The following is a 15,915-nucleotide window of genomic DNA, read 5'->3' on the forward strand; positions in this document are numbered from 1 at the left end:
CTATTCCTTCTCCCATGGTTGTGTTCACCAACCCCAAAATTATTGGATATAAAGTCATACTTAAAATTACATTTATATCTGCATACGCTCACTGGCCACTTCATTAATTATACATTGCTAGAATAAGATGTGTACATTGTGGTAGTAAGTGGACATGATAGGCAACAACACTAAGGTAGGATGTGGTGTTATAATGGGTGTTATAATGGGTCACTATCAGCCAAGGTTTCGGGTGAACCCACTGTGAGACCTTGCCCCCACCCTATCATGTGACTTACTGAAATCAAATGACTAAAATGTGAGTGGGCGTTAAGGCATCTGAGAAGGGATCTCAAAACTGGCAGACAGTTGGTGTCCTAAGCCACGCCCTCTGTTCAAAGATGGTCGTTCACAGTGGACGTAGATGGCTTGTTTCACGCCTCTTTCAAACTATCTTCTCTGTCCAAAATATGAATGTCCAAAATGTTACACCTCTCGGATGAGAGGTGAAACGTCTACAAGAAACTTAAAGAACTCCAAAATGCTTTTCTTTCCTTAGATTACTATGACCTGAATGACTAAGAACCTTCTCACAGACAAAAATCAAGACTCATCAGACCAAGCAACGTTTATGTTTCTGGTGTTTCTTCAGTTTTGGTAAGCCCGTGTGAACTGTAGCCTCAGATTACTGTTCTTAGCTGACAGGAGTGATGTGTTACGGAGTGAGAGGTCCTCTTCTGCATAAGTCTTGTAATGAGTGATTATTTTAATTAATGTTTCAGCTTAAAGCTGTCTAGTCATTGTCCTCTGACCTCTGGCATCAACAAAACGCATTTACCAAAAGAACTGCTGCTCACTGGTTAGTTTCTATTTTATTTAGTTTTTTAAAAAAAAATTATTATTATTATTTGCTGGAGCCAAAGTCACTTTAATATTCTGATGCTCAGTTTAAATGTCAGGAGATTATCTTAACCGTGTCTACGTACCTAAATGCATCGCTGCTGAATAAGATATCTGCTACAGCGGGCAACTGAACAGGTGTACCTAATAAGGTGACCAGAGTCTATATTCCCCTAAAGTTGATTCTGTTCATAGCGTTTTCAGTGGGAGAAACGTTTCATCACTCATCCTAGTGACCTTTTCGGTCTCATCTAACAGCAGGTTTCTCCAGGCTTATAAACAGTATATTTGCATAATGACTGAAACTAGCATCACTGAAGGAACAATGGGCTGGGAGGTCAGTTCCTTGATCGTTAATATGCAAATTCGCATGTCTTAGAGTCTATATTGTTTGTCATACTTCTTTTAAACGGATGTTCTTTAAACTGAATGACAAGTAGATTTTGCTTTATCATATGAAAAAAAATATATATAAACGCTATTTAGACCCTCACGGCACTCCGTACTTGTACAGTGTCATTGTGTGACGTATGTACCGTAGAGTCGTTCAGTACTGATATTAGCGAGCTTTGTCTGGAGCAGAATATGAATTACAGGACGAGATAGCTGTTATTCCAGTGAACCCACTTTAAAACTCTTGGTGTCCTTATTGCTCCATCAGCAGTTTGGAAGCACAATGACCGATGTGACAGATTCCCTGACCAAAGAGGGCTGGTAGGTAGCATGTGAGCTAATTTCAAAGAGCTAGCTAGTACTACTAATACAACTACCACTACTACTACTCTTTGATGTTTTCTAAAAACACTATTTAGCGTACTTATAACTTAAAATTAAAGTACAAGGTTTACCTTAACACTTTGGATTTCGGTGTGTTTTTGCAACGTAATTAGTTGTGCTGGAGGCTGGCTAGCAAACTAGCGAGATAAATGACGCTAGCTATGCAATACACACTTAGCATGCAATTATTACAGCGTAGTGTGGCGCTGCATTTTGCATGAACAAACAGTGATAACGTCATATGCAGGGCCAATCAAATAAATCTGAGGCTCATATTAAAGTTAATATAGTTAAAACATGCAGTGCTTTTAAAACTCAGAACATCCCAGCAGCAGTTTGCAGTAGCTAGACATGAGTGCTAGCATTTAGCCACATGCAGCTTCTAAACACTTACTGCTTCAGGTTTTGCTTACTTAATTGTTATCCCTTCTAGAGTCTTATATGTATTTAACAGAGATGAATAATAACTGTTCTGTCCGTAATGTACAGATAAACTAATTTAAAAGTGGTCCCGAGGTTGTTTACGTTTGTTGTCATGCACACCATCTGATCAGATCAAAGAGGCTGTGAACGTAACTCATGATAAAAAGAAAACAGATTTCTTCTGCTGTTTCTTCCCATATATTCAGTTTAGTTTTGGGAAGGAGGTGAGTTCGTTATCTGAATCAGTTTATTGCTAAACTGCGCGAATTGTAAAACAGTCTTGAAGCAAGCAGTTTATAAACTTCTGTGATACTGAACTATGAATTAACTGTAATAGAGTAGAATTGTAATTGCATTGTGTTGATTAGATGGGAGAGTTAATTTGACTTGTCATGTTTTGCTGTTTGAGTAGAGTTGTTTAGTTTGTGTACTGTTTATATCTTACAGTAAAATTACTTTGAGTTTCTCCCTTGTCACAAGGGGTCAGCACTAACGTGATTATAGTTTACTAAACTAAAACTAGATGCAAAACCCCCCAATTTAGTTATGTAAAATAAAGATTTAAAGAAAGACTTAAAAATGAAACTAACTAAAATCATTTGAGAACTTGCAAAATTAAAATAAATAAAAATACAGAGGCTTTGATGAATGTTTTTATAGAGACACTCTGTCTAAAAGTCTGTGACACAGTTACTTTCAAAAAGTTCTGTTTTTAGTAGTAATACGTGTACTGATTTTCCTAAACCTCGCCTCTGACATATGCCGTCCATATAATAACAACCTTATGGAACACTGAAACTAATAAAAACATATCTAAAGCCAAACATTTGCAGACAACACAAACTAAACTGAAACAAGAAAACGCACTATGGGAAGTAATTGAAACTAAACTTAGTTAAAAACAAAAAGTAAAAATGAAATAAAAATTAAAAACAAATGAGAAAATACAAAAATACAACTGTGATCCCTGCAGCAGATATCTCCACATGTTTGATTTGGCAGAGTTTTAACTGGGGTTCCCATCCTGACTCCCCCCCAAAGGAGATTATTTATTAATCATAATATGTATGACATTTAGAATAAGTATTAGCATACAAACACACAACAATTTATGGAGTTATGGAGACGCTTGACATCACAGTAAATAAATAAATACAGCATTACCTCCACATGCGTGTTATAAATTTGACCAAACTAAAAAAAAAAGATTAAAACCAAAGACGTTACCATTTGCATTTTATTTTTAATATCAGTCTTTTTTAAGAGAAAAATGTCCGCTAAAATGCAGTTTTTATTTTTTCAGTCAAGTATTTGTCGCCGTCTTTAGATAAGTTTTAGTTGATTATAATAACAGTCTGTTTAAACATGTTGAAATGAGACTGTCTGAAGCCTTTCCCAGCTTCACTTGTATTCTCTGCTCTGTTTTTCATCTTGCAGGTACCTCAGTGATGAAGGCATAGCAGAACTGAAAGGATCCGCTGAGAAAATAACACATAGTGACATAATTCGTATTGCGCTTGATGTAAGTGCAACACAAACACATATACAGAATGTTTTTACCGTGTAACACCTTGCCTTGAGTTTTAGAGTTTAAGGAAAATCACCATCATTGTACTAAAAGTTGGCATTTTTTTAACTAGTTTGGTTAGACACTACTAGTTTTTGTTAGATACTACTAGTTTATCAAACATAATAACAGAAACATGCATAAATATCTGCCAAACAAGTGAATCTAAGTAAACCTGTTGTAGTTACTCTATGCAGAACCATTCACTCATGCTATTCTATTCATCCCTAAAAGGCACCTTTCTGAGCCAGAAATAACTCATCCTTTTCCCTCTTCAATCACTCAATGACTGCCCTCTCAAATTATATCATCAATCATCATGAAACCAGGAATCTATTCATTTTAATAGTATGAAATGAATGTGGGTATTTGAATTATCTGTTAATTATAATTGTGTATTTAAAAAAAGAATTTTTTTCATTTGATACGCAGCTAAACAAAATGAAAATGTTTAAAGAGGAACCATAAACATTCATATAGGGTTCTTCTCCTAGAATGACAAAGATGCTACAGACCTGACCTGCAGTATCGAACGAGTCGAGAAGGCACAGTCAGTGCATTTACTGCAGAAACACTGACCTTTAAGGTTTAGCATGGAGTGCTGCGGAAAGGTCTCACACTGTACTTTTAGATATTACTGCATACCTGGTTTAATCAACTTGTAGTAAATTTAGAGTGGTACTTGTAGGGGCTTAAAGTTATTAACATTGTCAGACTAGGCATAAAAATAAATTGGAGCCACTGATGATTTGCTAGCAAAATGGTGCATTTAATTGTATCTTAATTAGAGAGATATTTTGCTACTCTGGCTGCTTTTTTTGGTTTTACCTGGAGCGCTTATTTTGTTCAGACATATTGTTTTCTGCGGTAAAAAGTGGTTGTAAAATTGGTTTGGGAGGCAGACACATTTGTAGTTTTAATGTTGATCTCTTATGGTTTGGAGGAAAAATGAAATCCTCTTTAAAAAATACAATTCTGTTAAAAAGCTAGGTTAAATAAAGTGGTGATTGGATTTAAAAAGCAATGAGCTCCAATCCTGATTCTTGTATATCAAAATTACTCCATACATTGGCGCATATACTGGTTTTACTGTTTTACTGCAATAGTGCACAGTTGCACTCTCTCCACCATGTGGAGTGAGATTACAAAAAGTGAGATTACATCTGATTGAATAGTTATAAATGTGTTTTGTTGTTTTTGTTTCACATGTGCATTGTTTCATTACATGAATATATGATTATTATATATATTCTAATAAAGCAGCTTTTGTTTTGCAGACTGATCTTAGAACTGTTGGGCGAAAATATCTACCATCTGATATCAACAGTGGAAGAACTGAGAAGGTGAGTGGCATACATATTGCTACAACTCTGTGGCAGTGCTTAATTTATGAAACTCTATTACAAATGATGAGCTGGAGCCACTGTTGAAAGGAAACTTTAGAACTGCAGTTTTCATTATTGCCACTAGATGTCCCTAGCACACTAACAAATGTAGGTCAAGAAACCACTTCTTTGCCCATGAAAGTAAAATCGAGCAAATGGAGGGGGGAAAAAACCCAAATATCAAAACATGTAATTTTATGTGCATTTACCTCCTCTTCCCTTCAGACTCCGAATATGATACACCCCATTATACCCTGGTAATGCACTCTGCCTTGTACCTATAATGCATAAATTGCGCTGTATTGCACTATACACTTTTTGTATGTAGTATTGAATGTAGATAGGATTTACACATATCTTTTCCCAGGTGTAGAAATCAAACTTTGTGCGAAGAGTCCTTACAAAAGCATTCAACAACAGTGGTCGCTGTAGCTCTAAATGTAAGCCTTGAGGCTATTTTGAGGAATAAATAAACCTGTGCTGACTTAAGTATGCCACAGGGAAAGAGGTATTGTTTTGTTTTGTTTTTTTTTTGCCTTAAAAATTGGAGTAATCCTCAATACATACTGAAAACTCCTAGAGGGTTTTTCAGTATTTCGCTGTAATCCTCCTCCGCACATGCAGATTTGCCTTTCAAGCCACCTCTTTTTTTATTTATTTATTTATTTTTCTGTCTTTTGCACATGGCCAGTTGGAGGGTCCATGTGTCCTCCAGGTGCAGAAGGTGAGAAACATCTCAGCTCCTAAAGACCACGAGGAGTCCCAGGGCGCGCCGCGAATGCTGCGCCTGCAAATGACAGATGGGCACACCACCTGTGTTGGACTGGAGTTCAAACATCTGTCTAAGATCAGGTATTACAGTTTTGTTGCATTTAAAAATAACAGGCTGTAGTGTAATGTAAATATCTGTGAAAGGGGTATAAATGGTTAAAAAAAATCCTACATTTTTTTTATTTGTCTCATATTTAAAAATGGATAATGTAAAAGCTGCTTTTCTGTTTGCTGCATAGATGCAAATCGGGGGCATTCAGCTGGTTTCTCATATTTTGCAAACACATTCTGCACACACCCTGCTCCTTCACCTCCCTGTCAACATTCTCACCCCACCACATGTCTGAATTTTCCCTTTATCTGCAATTTCCTCGCCGTGGCAGCTGATCTAACAATTCTTAGCCTTAATTACATCTCCATCCAAGCTACCGTGGCCTTGGTGACTGCTGCCATGGTGACTAGCCAGTCTGTACAGGTGGAGTGGCCAGAATGTGGGCCTTGACTTCCTGATGGGAAGAGAGGAGAGAACAGAACAAATCCCCCCTTTATGAGCGGCACACACACACTGGCTAGCAACAGCGCCGGTTAGTGTTTCTTATGAAAGTGTCCGCTTTAGTGTGCGTGAGGCCATAAGTGAGAGGCAAAGAAGGATGAGCTGGATTACAGGACTGTTCAGTGTGCGAGACAGTGATGTAGTACAGAGAGATGACAATTAAGTAGCGACACTGAGGGTGAATAGTGCATTTGTATGTGATTGAATCAAGGATGACTGCCGTCTTATTCCTGTATTTGCTGCTATCATGTGAACTTCTATCATGATAGCAGCAGAAGCATCTATCCCAGAGGTTTGGAGTGAAATCCCTAATTGTTGCTTTGGCATCCGGCATCAGTAGCTGGAAATCCCTCTAAGTCCCTGTGCTTTCCTAATGAGAGAGGCAGAGGCCTTATCAGGCCTGATGAGATAGAGGGGCTTTTAATTTACCATGAGGATGGGTGAGCAGCTGGGATTATTAATAGTCTCTCCTAGCCTTGCCACCCATCTGCTGGCAATGCTCCATGTCATTTATAAAGTGGCATGGGTAACGAAATAGGGTGTGAGACTTGGTATATGCAGTAAACCCACACATATATTTAAAATTTAATAGCTTTTTAAAAAGAAATGTATAGAAATATATCATTCATACTGCGTTTCAGTCTTAATATTTTGTTTTCTCTATTACTATTTTTTATTTTATTTTGTTTTTCAGTTTTAACACCCCACCAGGAACAAAGGTGAAGCTTCTTGGTACAGTCCAGGTTAAAAATGGTCTTTTACTGCTTGACGATTCAAAAATCTCTGTCCTTGGAGGAGAGGTTGATCACATGGTGGAGAAGTGGGAACTACAAAGGGTGAGGGTCAATATTTTAATGACGGATCAGCCACTCTGGCTAAAAAGATAAAAGTCATATTTTAGTAATCATTTTAAATGTGTAATAAAGGCCTCTGCTACGCCATCATTAGCTGTTGCTGAGGTTGTATTTATCTGAGTTTTGTATTTAAAAAAAAAAAAAAAGGGGTACCTTTATCCTTCATCCTGCAGAGTCTGGCCAAACACAGCAGGAGTAACATTGGAGCAGAAGGCGGACCTCCTCCCTTCGTGCCATTTGGTCAGGTGAGGAAGAACATTTCATAGTTCACTTAAAAAGCAAAACATCCAAAATTATATTTAAAAAAAATGTTTCTAAGAAGAACAAAAACCAGAAAGAATAACATAAAAATTGAACAAAATTAATACAGACAGGAACATTAATATGAAATGATACTTCAGCAGTGATTTAATGGAAGCCAGGCAGTAGTGAATAGCAGTAACCTCATAAATGTATGCAAGGAACTAAACACAGATCTGGCGCCAGGAGTGTCCCTATCTTGGCAATGTTCTCTCTGATCTTTTGGAACAATTACGCCTTCATGAATCTTTAAAATGTTTGATCGCTGTGTGTGTAATAAAGCAGAATTAAAAATCAAACTGTCCTGTGGCAGGTTATCTCCCACCAGCAACATGAGGCTTAAATGTTGCATTTTTGTTAAAATAAAAAGCTCTAGTAATTGATGTAAAAGGGCAGCTGAGATTAAGCGTTGTGAACATGAAAAGCAGATCGTCAAGGTAACCACTAATAATTAGATGCTTTATTTGCTAACGTTTTTCTTTTTTTTAACGACTATTATTATACACAGAATACTTAAAGCTTTAAAAAAGACTGAGTCTGAGTCTCGGCTAGGATCACAGCTTCCAAGTGAATGCATTGGTATCAGCTTCACACTTGGATTTTGGGATTTTCCTTCCAGATTTGCTCAAGCTTTGTAAAGTTTTATGACAGGGGAGCATTTGGGACTTATTTAACAGCCTCTAGATCTTCTGCGTAACTGTATTTACTAATGCGGGGTCATTCCAGGACTTGGTGTTGAGTAAGTCTGCTTTGGGTCGCTTTAGATTGCTCTGTTCCAAGGTATTTGGCGCTGGAAAGCAAATGTGTGTGCTTGCGCTTTGCTTGGATCTATGTTCTGTCAGTTGAGTCAGTTTTACTTATTCTGGTTGCTTCTACTCAGAGGCGCTCTCACAGCACGGAGCTTCTACCATCATGCTTCACAGCAGGAATGTTTTTAAAAGTGTAGTTGTGGTGTGTTTCTACCAGACATTTTCCAGTCAGAAGAATTTAGTTTACATGGCATTAGACGGTAGACTTTTTGTCTTTTTACCTCAAGCTCTGAGTTCAAAACAGTTTTACTTACATGATGATCCTAATGATATTAATGCAGATAGATTTCCTGTTGTCTGCTAGTCATTCTCAAATCCTTTTGTTTTTGTGCCTCTTCTTTGGCTAACAGAAAATTACTGAACTTAAAAATAGTAAACTGTCCTCACTGGAAGGTGAGTTATTATGTGAGCGATAACTAAATAAGACAGAAATCCAGGCCTTCATCATTTTCACATAAGCATAATCTTGTTACTATGACGAATATCATTTTTAATACAACCTGTTATGTTAGATACCCACAAATAGTCGCAGGGTTTGATTTTTATTGAAACAAAGAGTGGCTGAACCTAGTCAAAAGTAAATATCATTGCTCCAGTCATTTGCTGGCCTGTGTGACTAAATCATCACTTGGTGCAGTCGAGGAACAGCTGCAGGAAGTGATGAGTTCCATCTCATTGGCACCGAGCCACCATCTGTAATTGTTTTGAAATTAAATACAGTTCACAGTCAAGTTTGAGAAAAACCAGATGAATTCATCTGGTTCTAGTTTGAGTCCATGAAATGTGCAAACTGTCAAGCGCACTAATTTCTGTACTTAAGAGAGCGTACACGAGTGATGATCTCTGCAGCCTTGTTCTCGCTCTCCCTGTAGAAGTGTGCAAGGAAGGATGAAGTGGATAGCCGAGAACTGGACCAGAGGAAGACCCTGCAGACTCACACTGTGGTCAAAAGCACTGACGAGAATGACGAGTTTGAAAAGCAGCGGACTGCGGCTATTGCTGAGGTGGCCAAGACCAAAGAGGTATCCAAACCTTTATCACTTGTTAGCTTTTCAGTTGTTAATTTTCGGGACCAGTGTTTTTGCCATGCGGGCAAAATTTGCTGCTTTATCGATTGCACGTCCTGCACAAGTGACTTAATTTGGCCTCAATTTAAAAATATATGCTCTTTATCGGCATTCACCTCAACCTTAATTGCCTTTGACAGTTGTGTAACTCTTCAAATTAAAAGTCATAATTACGTTGCCATTTGCAGAGTTCTGTTTCTTTTATTGTATTTTTCTCTTTGTCCAACCCTGCAGCTCTATTGATCCTAATGTTGTTTCCTTGTCAGGGCCCCCGCACATTTGGCGGTGGAGGAAATGCAGGCGGCAATTTATCCAATGCTGCCTCCTCCTCCCGGAGCCGAGAGTCTTACCAGCAGAGGAGACGGGAGGACCGGGCTGAAAGAACAGAAAGCAGACAAGATGGAAACTACAGAGAGCTGGTGAGAACACAAACTATAATCCAACACCCTCCACACACACACACACACACACACAAAAACGTTGTTGAAATAATGGCTTTACCTCACATTACTGAAGTCCCAATTCACTGTAACAAAGCAATTTAAAGGCTCAAACTTGCTCTGTGTTCTTCTGTGGTTTCTTTAGTCTGGGTTGAAGTCTTATTTCATGGTTCACAGATTGGGTGAGGCATCGGTTATAATATTGTGGAGATGTAAATGGATTGGAGCCCTGGTGAGGTTTTCCAATCAAGTGGCAGTCCATTTGTCTTGCTTTTTGTTGTGTCCTGCCAGTTTCTCTAGTCTGAAGGGTTTGGGTTGAAGACATTAATAGGACAGAACGTAAAATTGTAGTGTTTGACGAGGGAGTAGTGTTTGCGATCGTTTCCAACACCAACAGGCTCTCACAGGTAAAACAGAATTTAAAAGGGAGCTCCTGGGTGCGTCACACTAAACGTCTGCATTTATAACCTCGTAATTGTACTTATAATTATCATATGCATGTAATCTTCCTCTGATTTCCATACAACAAATATATTTCCTGTCATTTGTTGGGTAGGTTGACGAACGCGCTCTGAGGCACATCATGGAGATGGGCTTTAACAGAGAAGCTGCTCGACAGGCTCTGATGGACAATAATAACAACCTTGAAGTGGCACTGAACAGCCTACTGACTGGATCTTCTGGTAGCAGACCTGGCCCTGCGGCTGCAGAGTCTAACAAGCCACAACCCAGAGGTATACACACAAACACACACATACACACACACAGCCCCAGATGCACCTTTAGCCCACTTTGGCCGCATAACAATTTATGTCTGCAGAGCAAGCAGAGCCAGATTGAGGTTGGAGGAGTGATGTGGAGGTTCTTTAAATGCAATGAAAATCACCGGCAGCCTAGTTAAAGGTCCTTTGTGGCAGGGTTTTTTTTTGTTGCATTTACCAGAAATTGCAGGCACACACTTTATTGCTCTTTTCAAAAGCACACCTTAAGGTTTTAGATGGAAATTCTGTTTTAAATGCAGTCATTGCTTTGTGTCTGTTTCATTAGTGAAAATCAACCTGTTTTACCTTGAAACTTGCCCAATCACACTGAATTACTTAGATATTCTTTTTTCAAACCAGCTACTGGTACAGTTTACTCTAAAGCTATTTTAAATGTACAACACAAACTCATTAAAAGTAAATTCAGTTGAGTTCTCACGTGCAGGCTAATGCAGATAAAGTCACATACTTTATGTAGATGCAGGAGACCACAAAGTGTGCACATTCAAACTGATCGATTTAATCTTTGTCAAAATAATGTTTTGTTTTTTTTCGCTGTGTTTTCTTCAGGCAGAGGAAAGGGAAGAGGCAGGTCCAGAAATGAAGATGATCAAGAGGGAGCAGGAGGAAGACCATCTGGACCGAGCACATTGTTTGACTTTCTGGAATCCAAAATGGGTGTTTTCTCCATTGATGGTGGGTTATATTCCAAGCTGTGGAATAGTGTATTTTTTTTCTTTTTAATCATTTTGGAAAAGAGAGAGACTAAGTGTAAGGGACATAGATGTGTGCAACTTCCAACCCAGTTCCTGTGTAGTGATGACTTATGGGAGGGCCTCTGGGAGAGCACACAAATTAAAGCAAAAGTATGGCTGATGTTTGTAGCACCTTTTGAAGCCAGTTCTTTAGGAGGAATCTACTGATTTCTAACTGAGCCTTGATTAGACTGAGACAGATGGCTGTTGTCAGGTCAGAAAAACTAAGACATGTTTCTGACAACAAGACATCAGCACTGGTCTGAAATACCAACCAAGCACTTGTTAGTATTCCCTCCACTATTTTTCCCATTATTGTTTTGCCATACTTCTTAATACAGCTGATCTTTTCTTGTTTGCTTTTATCAGAGCCAAAGAGCCAGGCTCCACAGAGACATCACGAAAACAAAGGAAATTTCCACAACTCAGACTATCACACCAAAGACGCACCTCAGACCAAGTTCTCCTCGCATAATGACCATAGGCAACAAAGGAATGACAGACCGCCTCGCTTTCACAGGGACACTGATTTTCCCAAACCTGGCCAGGAGCCTCTCTCTAATTGTACAACCCCCCAAACGTCAGGCCAAGCCCAGCAGTGGAAGGGCCAGGAGAGGTGGTCACGAGGGATGTCCGATAGATCGCAAACTGACAAGAAAGAGATGCGTGACGATCAGATTTTTCCTTCTTCCTTCGTGTCTGCTTCCACTCATTCAAAAGACCTTCAGCAGCAGGTGGAGTTTAGTGGATCTTACAACCAACGGTCCAGAAATGGAGATGGTGGTGGGAATATGTCAGCGGCGTCTCATAGAAGAGGGGCACCCACATCAAAACTGAGCAATTTGGCGGGAAGTGAAGCGAACGGAAAAGGAAATAAACGTGTAGACAGAAATGAAGACTTCAACAACAGCAGGAGGAAGGGGAAGATGGAGAGGGCAAATTTGGATCACCCTGAGCGACAAAGGGATAGTGGGCCAGCAAACTTTAACTCAAAGGGAGGAGGCTCCGAAGTGGGGTCATCACAGAGTTCTTATATACCAACAGGAGATCCTTCTCATTTCCAAAATGGCGTTATAGAACACAAAAGAACTGGGCCGATCAAACCACAAACCTCGTCTTGTCCACCGAACAGGGAGCCGCTGCCCCCAAAGAGAAACAATGCTAATAACCCAGGGTCTAAAAGAAGGGGAGGTCAAGGCAAAGGACAAGGTCCTCGAGGATCAGAAAGGGGTCATATTTCTGAACACATGTGGAAACCTGGAGATGAGTGTCTGGCACTTTACTGGGAAGACAGTAAGGTGCGTCATCCCTACATGTATGAGACAGCAATAGTTAATGATTGTTGAAAACTGCTGTATTTAAGATGTTTTCTTTTTCTTTGGCTGAGCGCTGGTTTGACAGTTAAAGTTGTTTAAAATTCTAAAAATGAATCTGCGGGATTCGTTTTGTATTGACAGTGCCTTTGATTTGTTTTTCAAAGGTTTGTATTTGAGAGTAATGAGATTTCTGTTTTTTTCTGTCTGGTTGTGTGTGTGAAGTTCTACCATGCCAGAATAGATGCCGTTCATCCATCTGGCTCCACGGCTGTGGTTGTATTTAGCGATTATGGAAATTGTGAAGAGGTCCTCCTGAATAACATCAAACCTCTTGATGCTGATGTCATGGTAAGAAAATAGGGAAACATCCATCAAACTCAGAACTTGTTGGTTCATAGTAAATGAAAGCTACTAATTAAACTGCGATCAAGTGAGGTGAGGAAAGGTGATAAAATATGAATGAGTTCTAGGTGGATTACTCACAGTAACACATCACAACTGTATCAAATGTACAATGGCAGGAGGAAGATGATGGTTACTATGACAGTTCACTAGAGTTTCGCCGCGGGGGAGACGGCCAGCCTAGACGCACGCGACCCACGCAGCAGTACTACCAGCCGCCCAGGGCACGAGATTGATGTTTCTGCATTTACACGGGCAGGTAAATAAATGAGCAAGCATGTATTTTCTTTTCACTGGTGTTTAAGCACAAACCATGAATGTGTTTTATATAAAATAAATTAGAATTTCCCATTCATTTCTTTTATTTGTGGTGGTGGGAATCTTGAATTTTGTAATAGATATGGAAAATTCAAGACTTTTATTTCAGTCACAGCTGTAAAACATCTGTTTATTTTGAAGTTGTGTGGTCATGAGATATTTTGTGAGATTCCCCAAATACAATAACGTTTGTTATATCACATAATCTGTTAACCAAACAAATTATAACTTTGTTGTCTTTTGCTTCATCCATCAGTGTGCGTGTCCCTCATCCTTCCACGTTCTGCAACAATCCAGAGTGCTTCCTGAATTTTTAAGTGTCCCAATGGGCTTGGGCATACAGGACTTTTAAAAGGGCTCGCACATCATGCAACAATAAAATAAAATAAAAAAACACAAAACAAAACAACAAAAAAAAATCAACTGACATGAGCTCCGGTTTATTTTGTCAAGGACATATCTACTGTACATGTTGTGAAGATTTGTTAAATGGCTGCTTCAGAATAAACAGTTATTATTAGTATGTAGCAGATCTGTTTTAATGCGTTTTGCTTTTAATTATTCAATTTTAATGATGAATAAACTAATGCAGAGGTGGAAAGGAAACTTCTCCGGGGTCCTTGGATTCATTTTGACTCCGTCAATTAATTTTAGCTGAGCTTCTAAGTTAACTCGAGTTTGGGCTATTTGATGACTTGGTAATTTTTTTCAAACCTACCCTAGCAAATTTGCAAGTTGTTGTCTTACAGCTTACCTTGCCTCTGACATTTTCTCCTCTGCGAGTCCAGAGCAAGCAGCTCAGGCTAATTTGTTGTGTTCTGTGAAGCAAATCCAAATGGTAAGACAATCTCTCCCTGCTGTAATAGAGATGGTCACACTGCAGAGATATCATTTTGCACATTACAAAAGGGGACTGTACCTAGCTCTTCAAGCACTGCGCACACTCTGCTGGCTGTTTATGGACTCGAGCAGTGTGGGAGACACGTTTTGCACATGAAGAAATAATCTCCACCTTCTGCTCCAGTTTCACTCATACCAGCAGTGGGGGATAAATGGACAATTCACCAGGGTTCAGCAGAAAGGTCACCGTGTTATTCTGTATCACTAGTCCAAAGGGTTTGCTTTATTTTCCAACTGAGGCGCCAGGCAAGCATAGATGAATAATTAACAGCTGGTAATATGGAAACCTATCCACCAGAGAGGAACTGAAAGTGAAGCTCTTGACAATGTTCTAGGGGACTGACTATGACACAGTACCCAAATGAGAGGGGATTGATTTTCAATCAGATAAACGTATATTTTGGTAGAAGAATTAAGGCAGTTTCATACCGAGTATATTTTTCTTGACCCTGCAGGGAAATCATGTATAATGCAGCAGTTCTTGGGTTTAAGATGTTGTCAGTTATTAGTTTCAATAAATGCATGATTATTATGAGTGCAGGTCTTGATGCTGTAGATTATTAATCATTTTCTGGAAAGGAAAACCCTGTAGCTATTAGATCACTAATGAGCATTTGCTGTATATTGCCTTTGGTGAAGTAGGGAGTGTATAAGCACAGTTTTCAAGGTGTGAGCAGAGGCTCGGCATATGAATGGTAATATTTCTGAAACCACGAGAAATGCTGAGTGGGTGATCCAGCATAAACGTTAGTGTGACATGCCCTTTTGTTTCATATACAGTTAGAAAAAAAAAAGACTGAAAGCTGGTGAGATGGCCTGGATTATATCTTGTTTTTTCATGTTTATGTAACTACACAGGCCATGTAATCTTGTTGTTGCTGTGATTAGAGTAAATCTAAAGCTTCAGATGCCGCGCATGTTTTTCTGTGACAGACTGGTTGGATATGATCTCAATTATTCAGCATGCTACAAAACAATCTTGCATCATAACTGCTTCTTACATGGAAGCGTTTACAGTGGGAGTGAAATGTGTTGGAGAAGTAGTAGTACTACTAGTAGTGTTTGTGCTTGAGCCTGTTTTTGCACAGTCAGCTTAGTTAATTGCATTTCCTTTTACACTGGATCAGGAGACGGTGGCCTTATTATTGGCTAGTTAGCGCTGCTGCCTCACAGCAAAATATCTGTGTTACCAGGCAACAGTAGTATTACCTGTGGGTGTGAATCTCCACAGTTTAGCCATGTGACCAATTTCATACAAATGCTAACATGATAATGCTGCATCGCTGGTATTACAGTGTTTACCACGCTAACTAGAAAGTGACTGACATCCACAGAGCTATGTGGCGAGTGATTTAATCATACATGTATTTAAGTATTGTTTGTGACACACTGATACAAGATTGCTCATTTCTGCGTTGTCTTTACCAGGCCTCTCTGAAACTGCAACCTGATAACCTTTAGCAGCAGGAGGAATACTTTTCACTCCTTGAGAGGTATCAAACCTCTTTCCCACATTAACATCCCCATTGCTCTGCCCCTTTCATTTCCCACCTGCCTCCCTCCTCCTCCTCCTACCCTCATTCACAGCTGTTGGCCATTATCTTCTTGCCTACCTGACCCCCTCCACCTTCACCATTG

At 39.3% G+C, this 15,915-nt stretch overlaps 1 protein-coding gene across 1 annotated transcript; it reads left to right on the plus strand.

The window, feature by feature from the left end:
• The first annotated feature begins 1,393 nt into the window (after positions 1–1,393).
• LOC146583473 (tudor domain-containing protein 3-like) lies at positions 1,394–13,907 on the plus strand. The gene is made up of 14 exons (XM_085272185.1): positions 1,394–1,593; positions 3,517–3,601; positions 4,924–4,989; positions 5,723–5,883; positions 7,050–7,191; positions 7,383–7,454; positions 9,191–9,340; positions 9,652–9,804; positions 10,382–10,559; positions 11,157–11,282; positions 11,711–12,639; positions 12,880–13,005; positions 13,179–13,318; positions 13,634–13,907. Exons 1-13 carry the CDS (start codon positions 1,556–1,558, stop codon positions 13,293–13,295), a joined length of 2,343 nt encoding a protein of 780 aa, XP_085128311.1. The 5' UTR covers positions 1,394–1,555; the 3' UTR covers positions 13,296–13,318; positions 13,634–13,907.
• Positions 13,908–15,915: the final 2,008 nt, after the last annotated feature.

Source organism: Mchenga conophoros, linkage group LG1 (genome assembly GCF_057382185.1).
Source record: "Mchenga conophoros isolate Kocher_MC1m ecotype Shallow Benthic linkage group LG1, M_conophoros_male_GT1.1, whole genome shotgun sequence".
In the NCBI taxonomy this organism is placed as follows: domain Eukaryota; kingdom Metazoa; phylum Chordata; class Actinopteri; order Cichliformes; family Cichlidae; genus Mchenga; species Mchenga conophoros.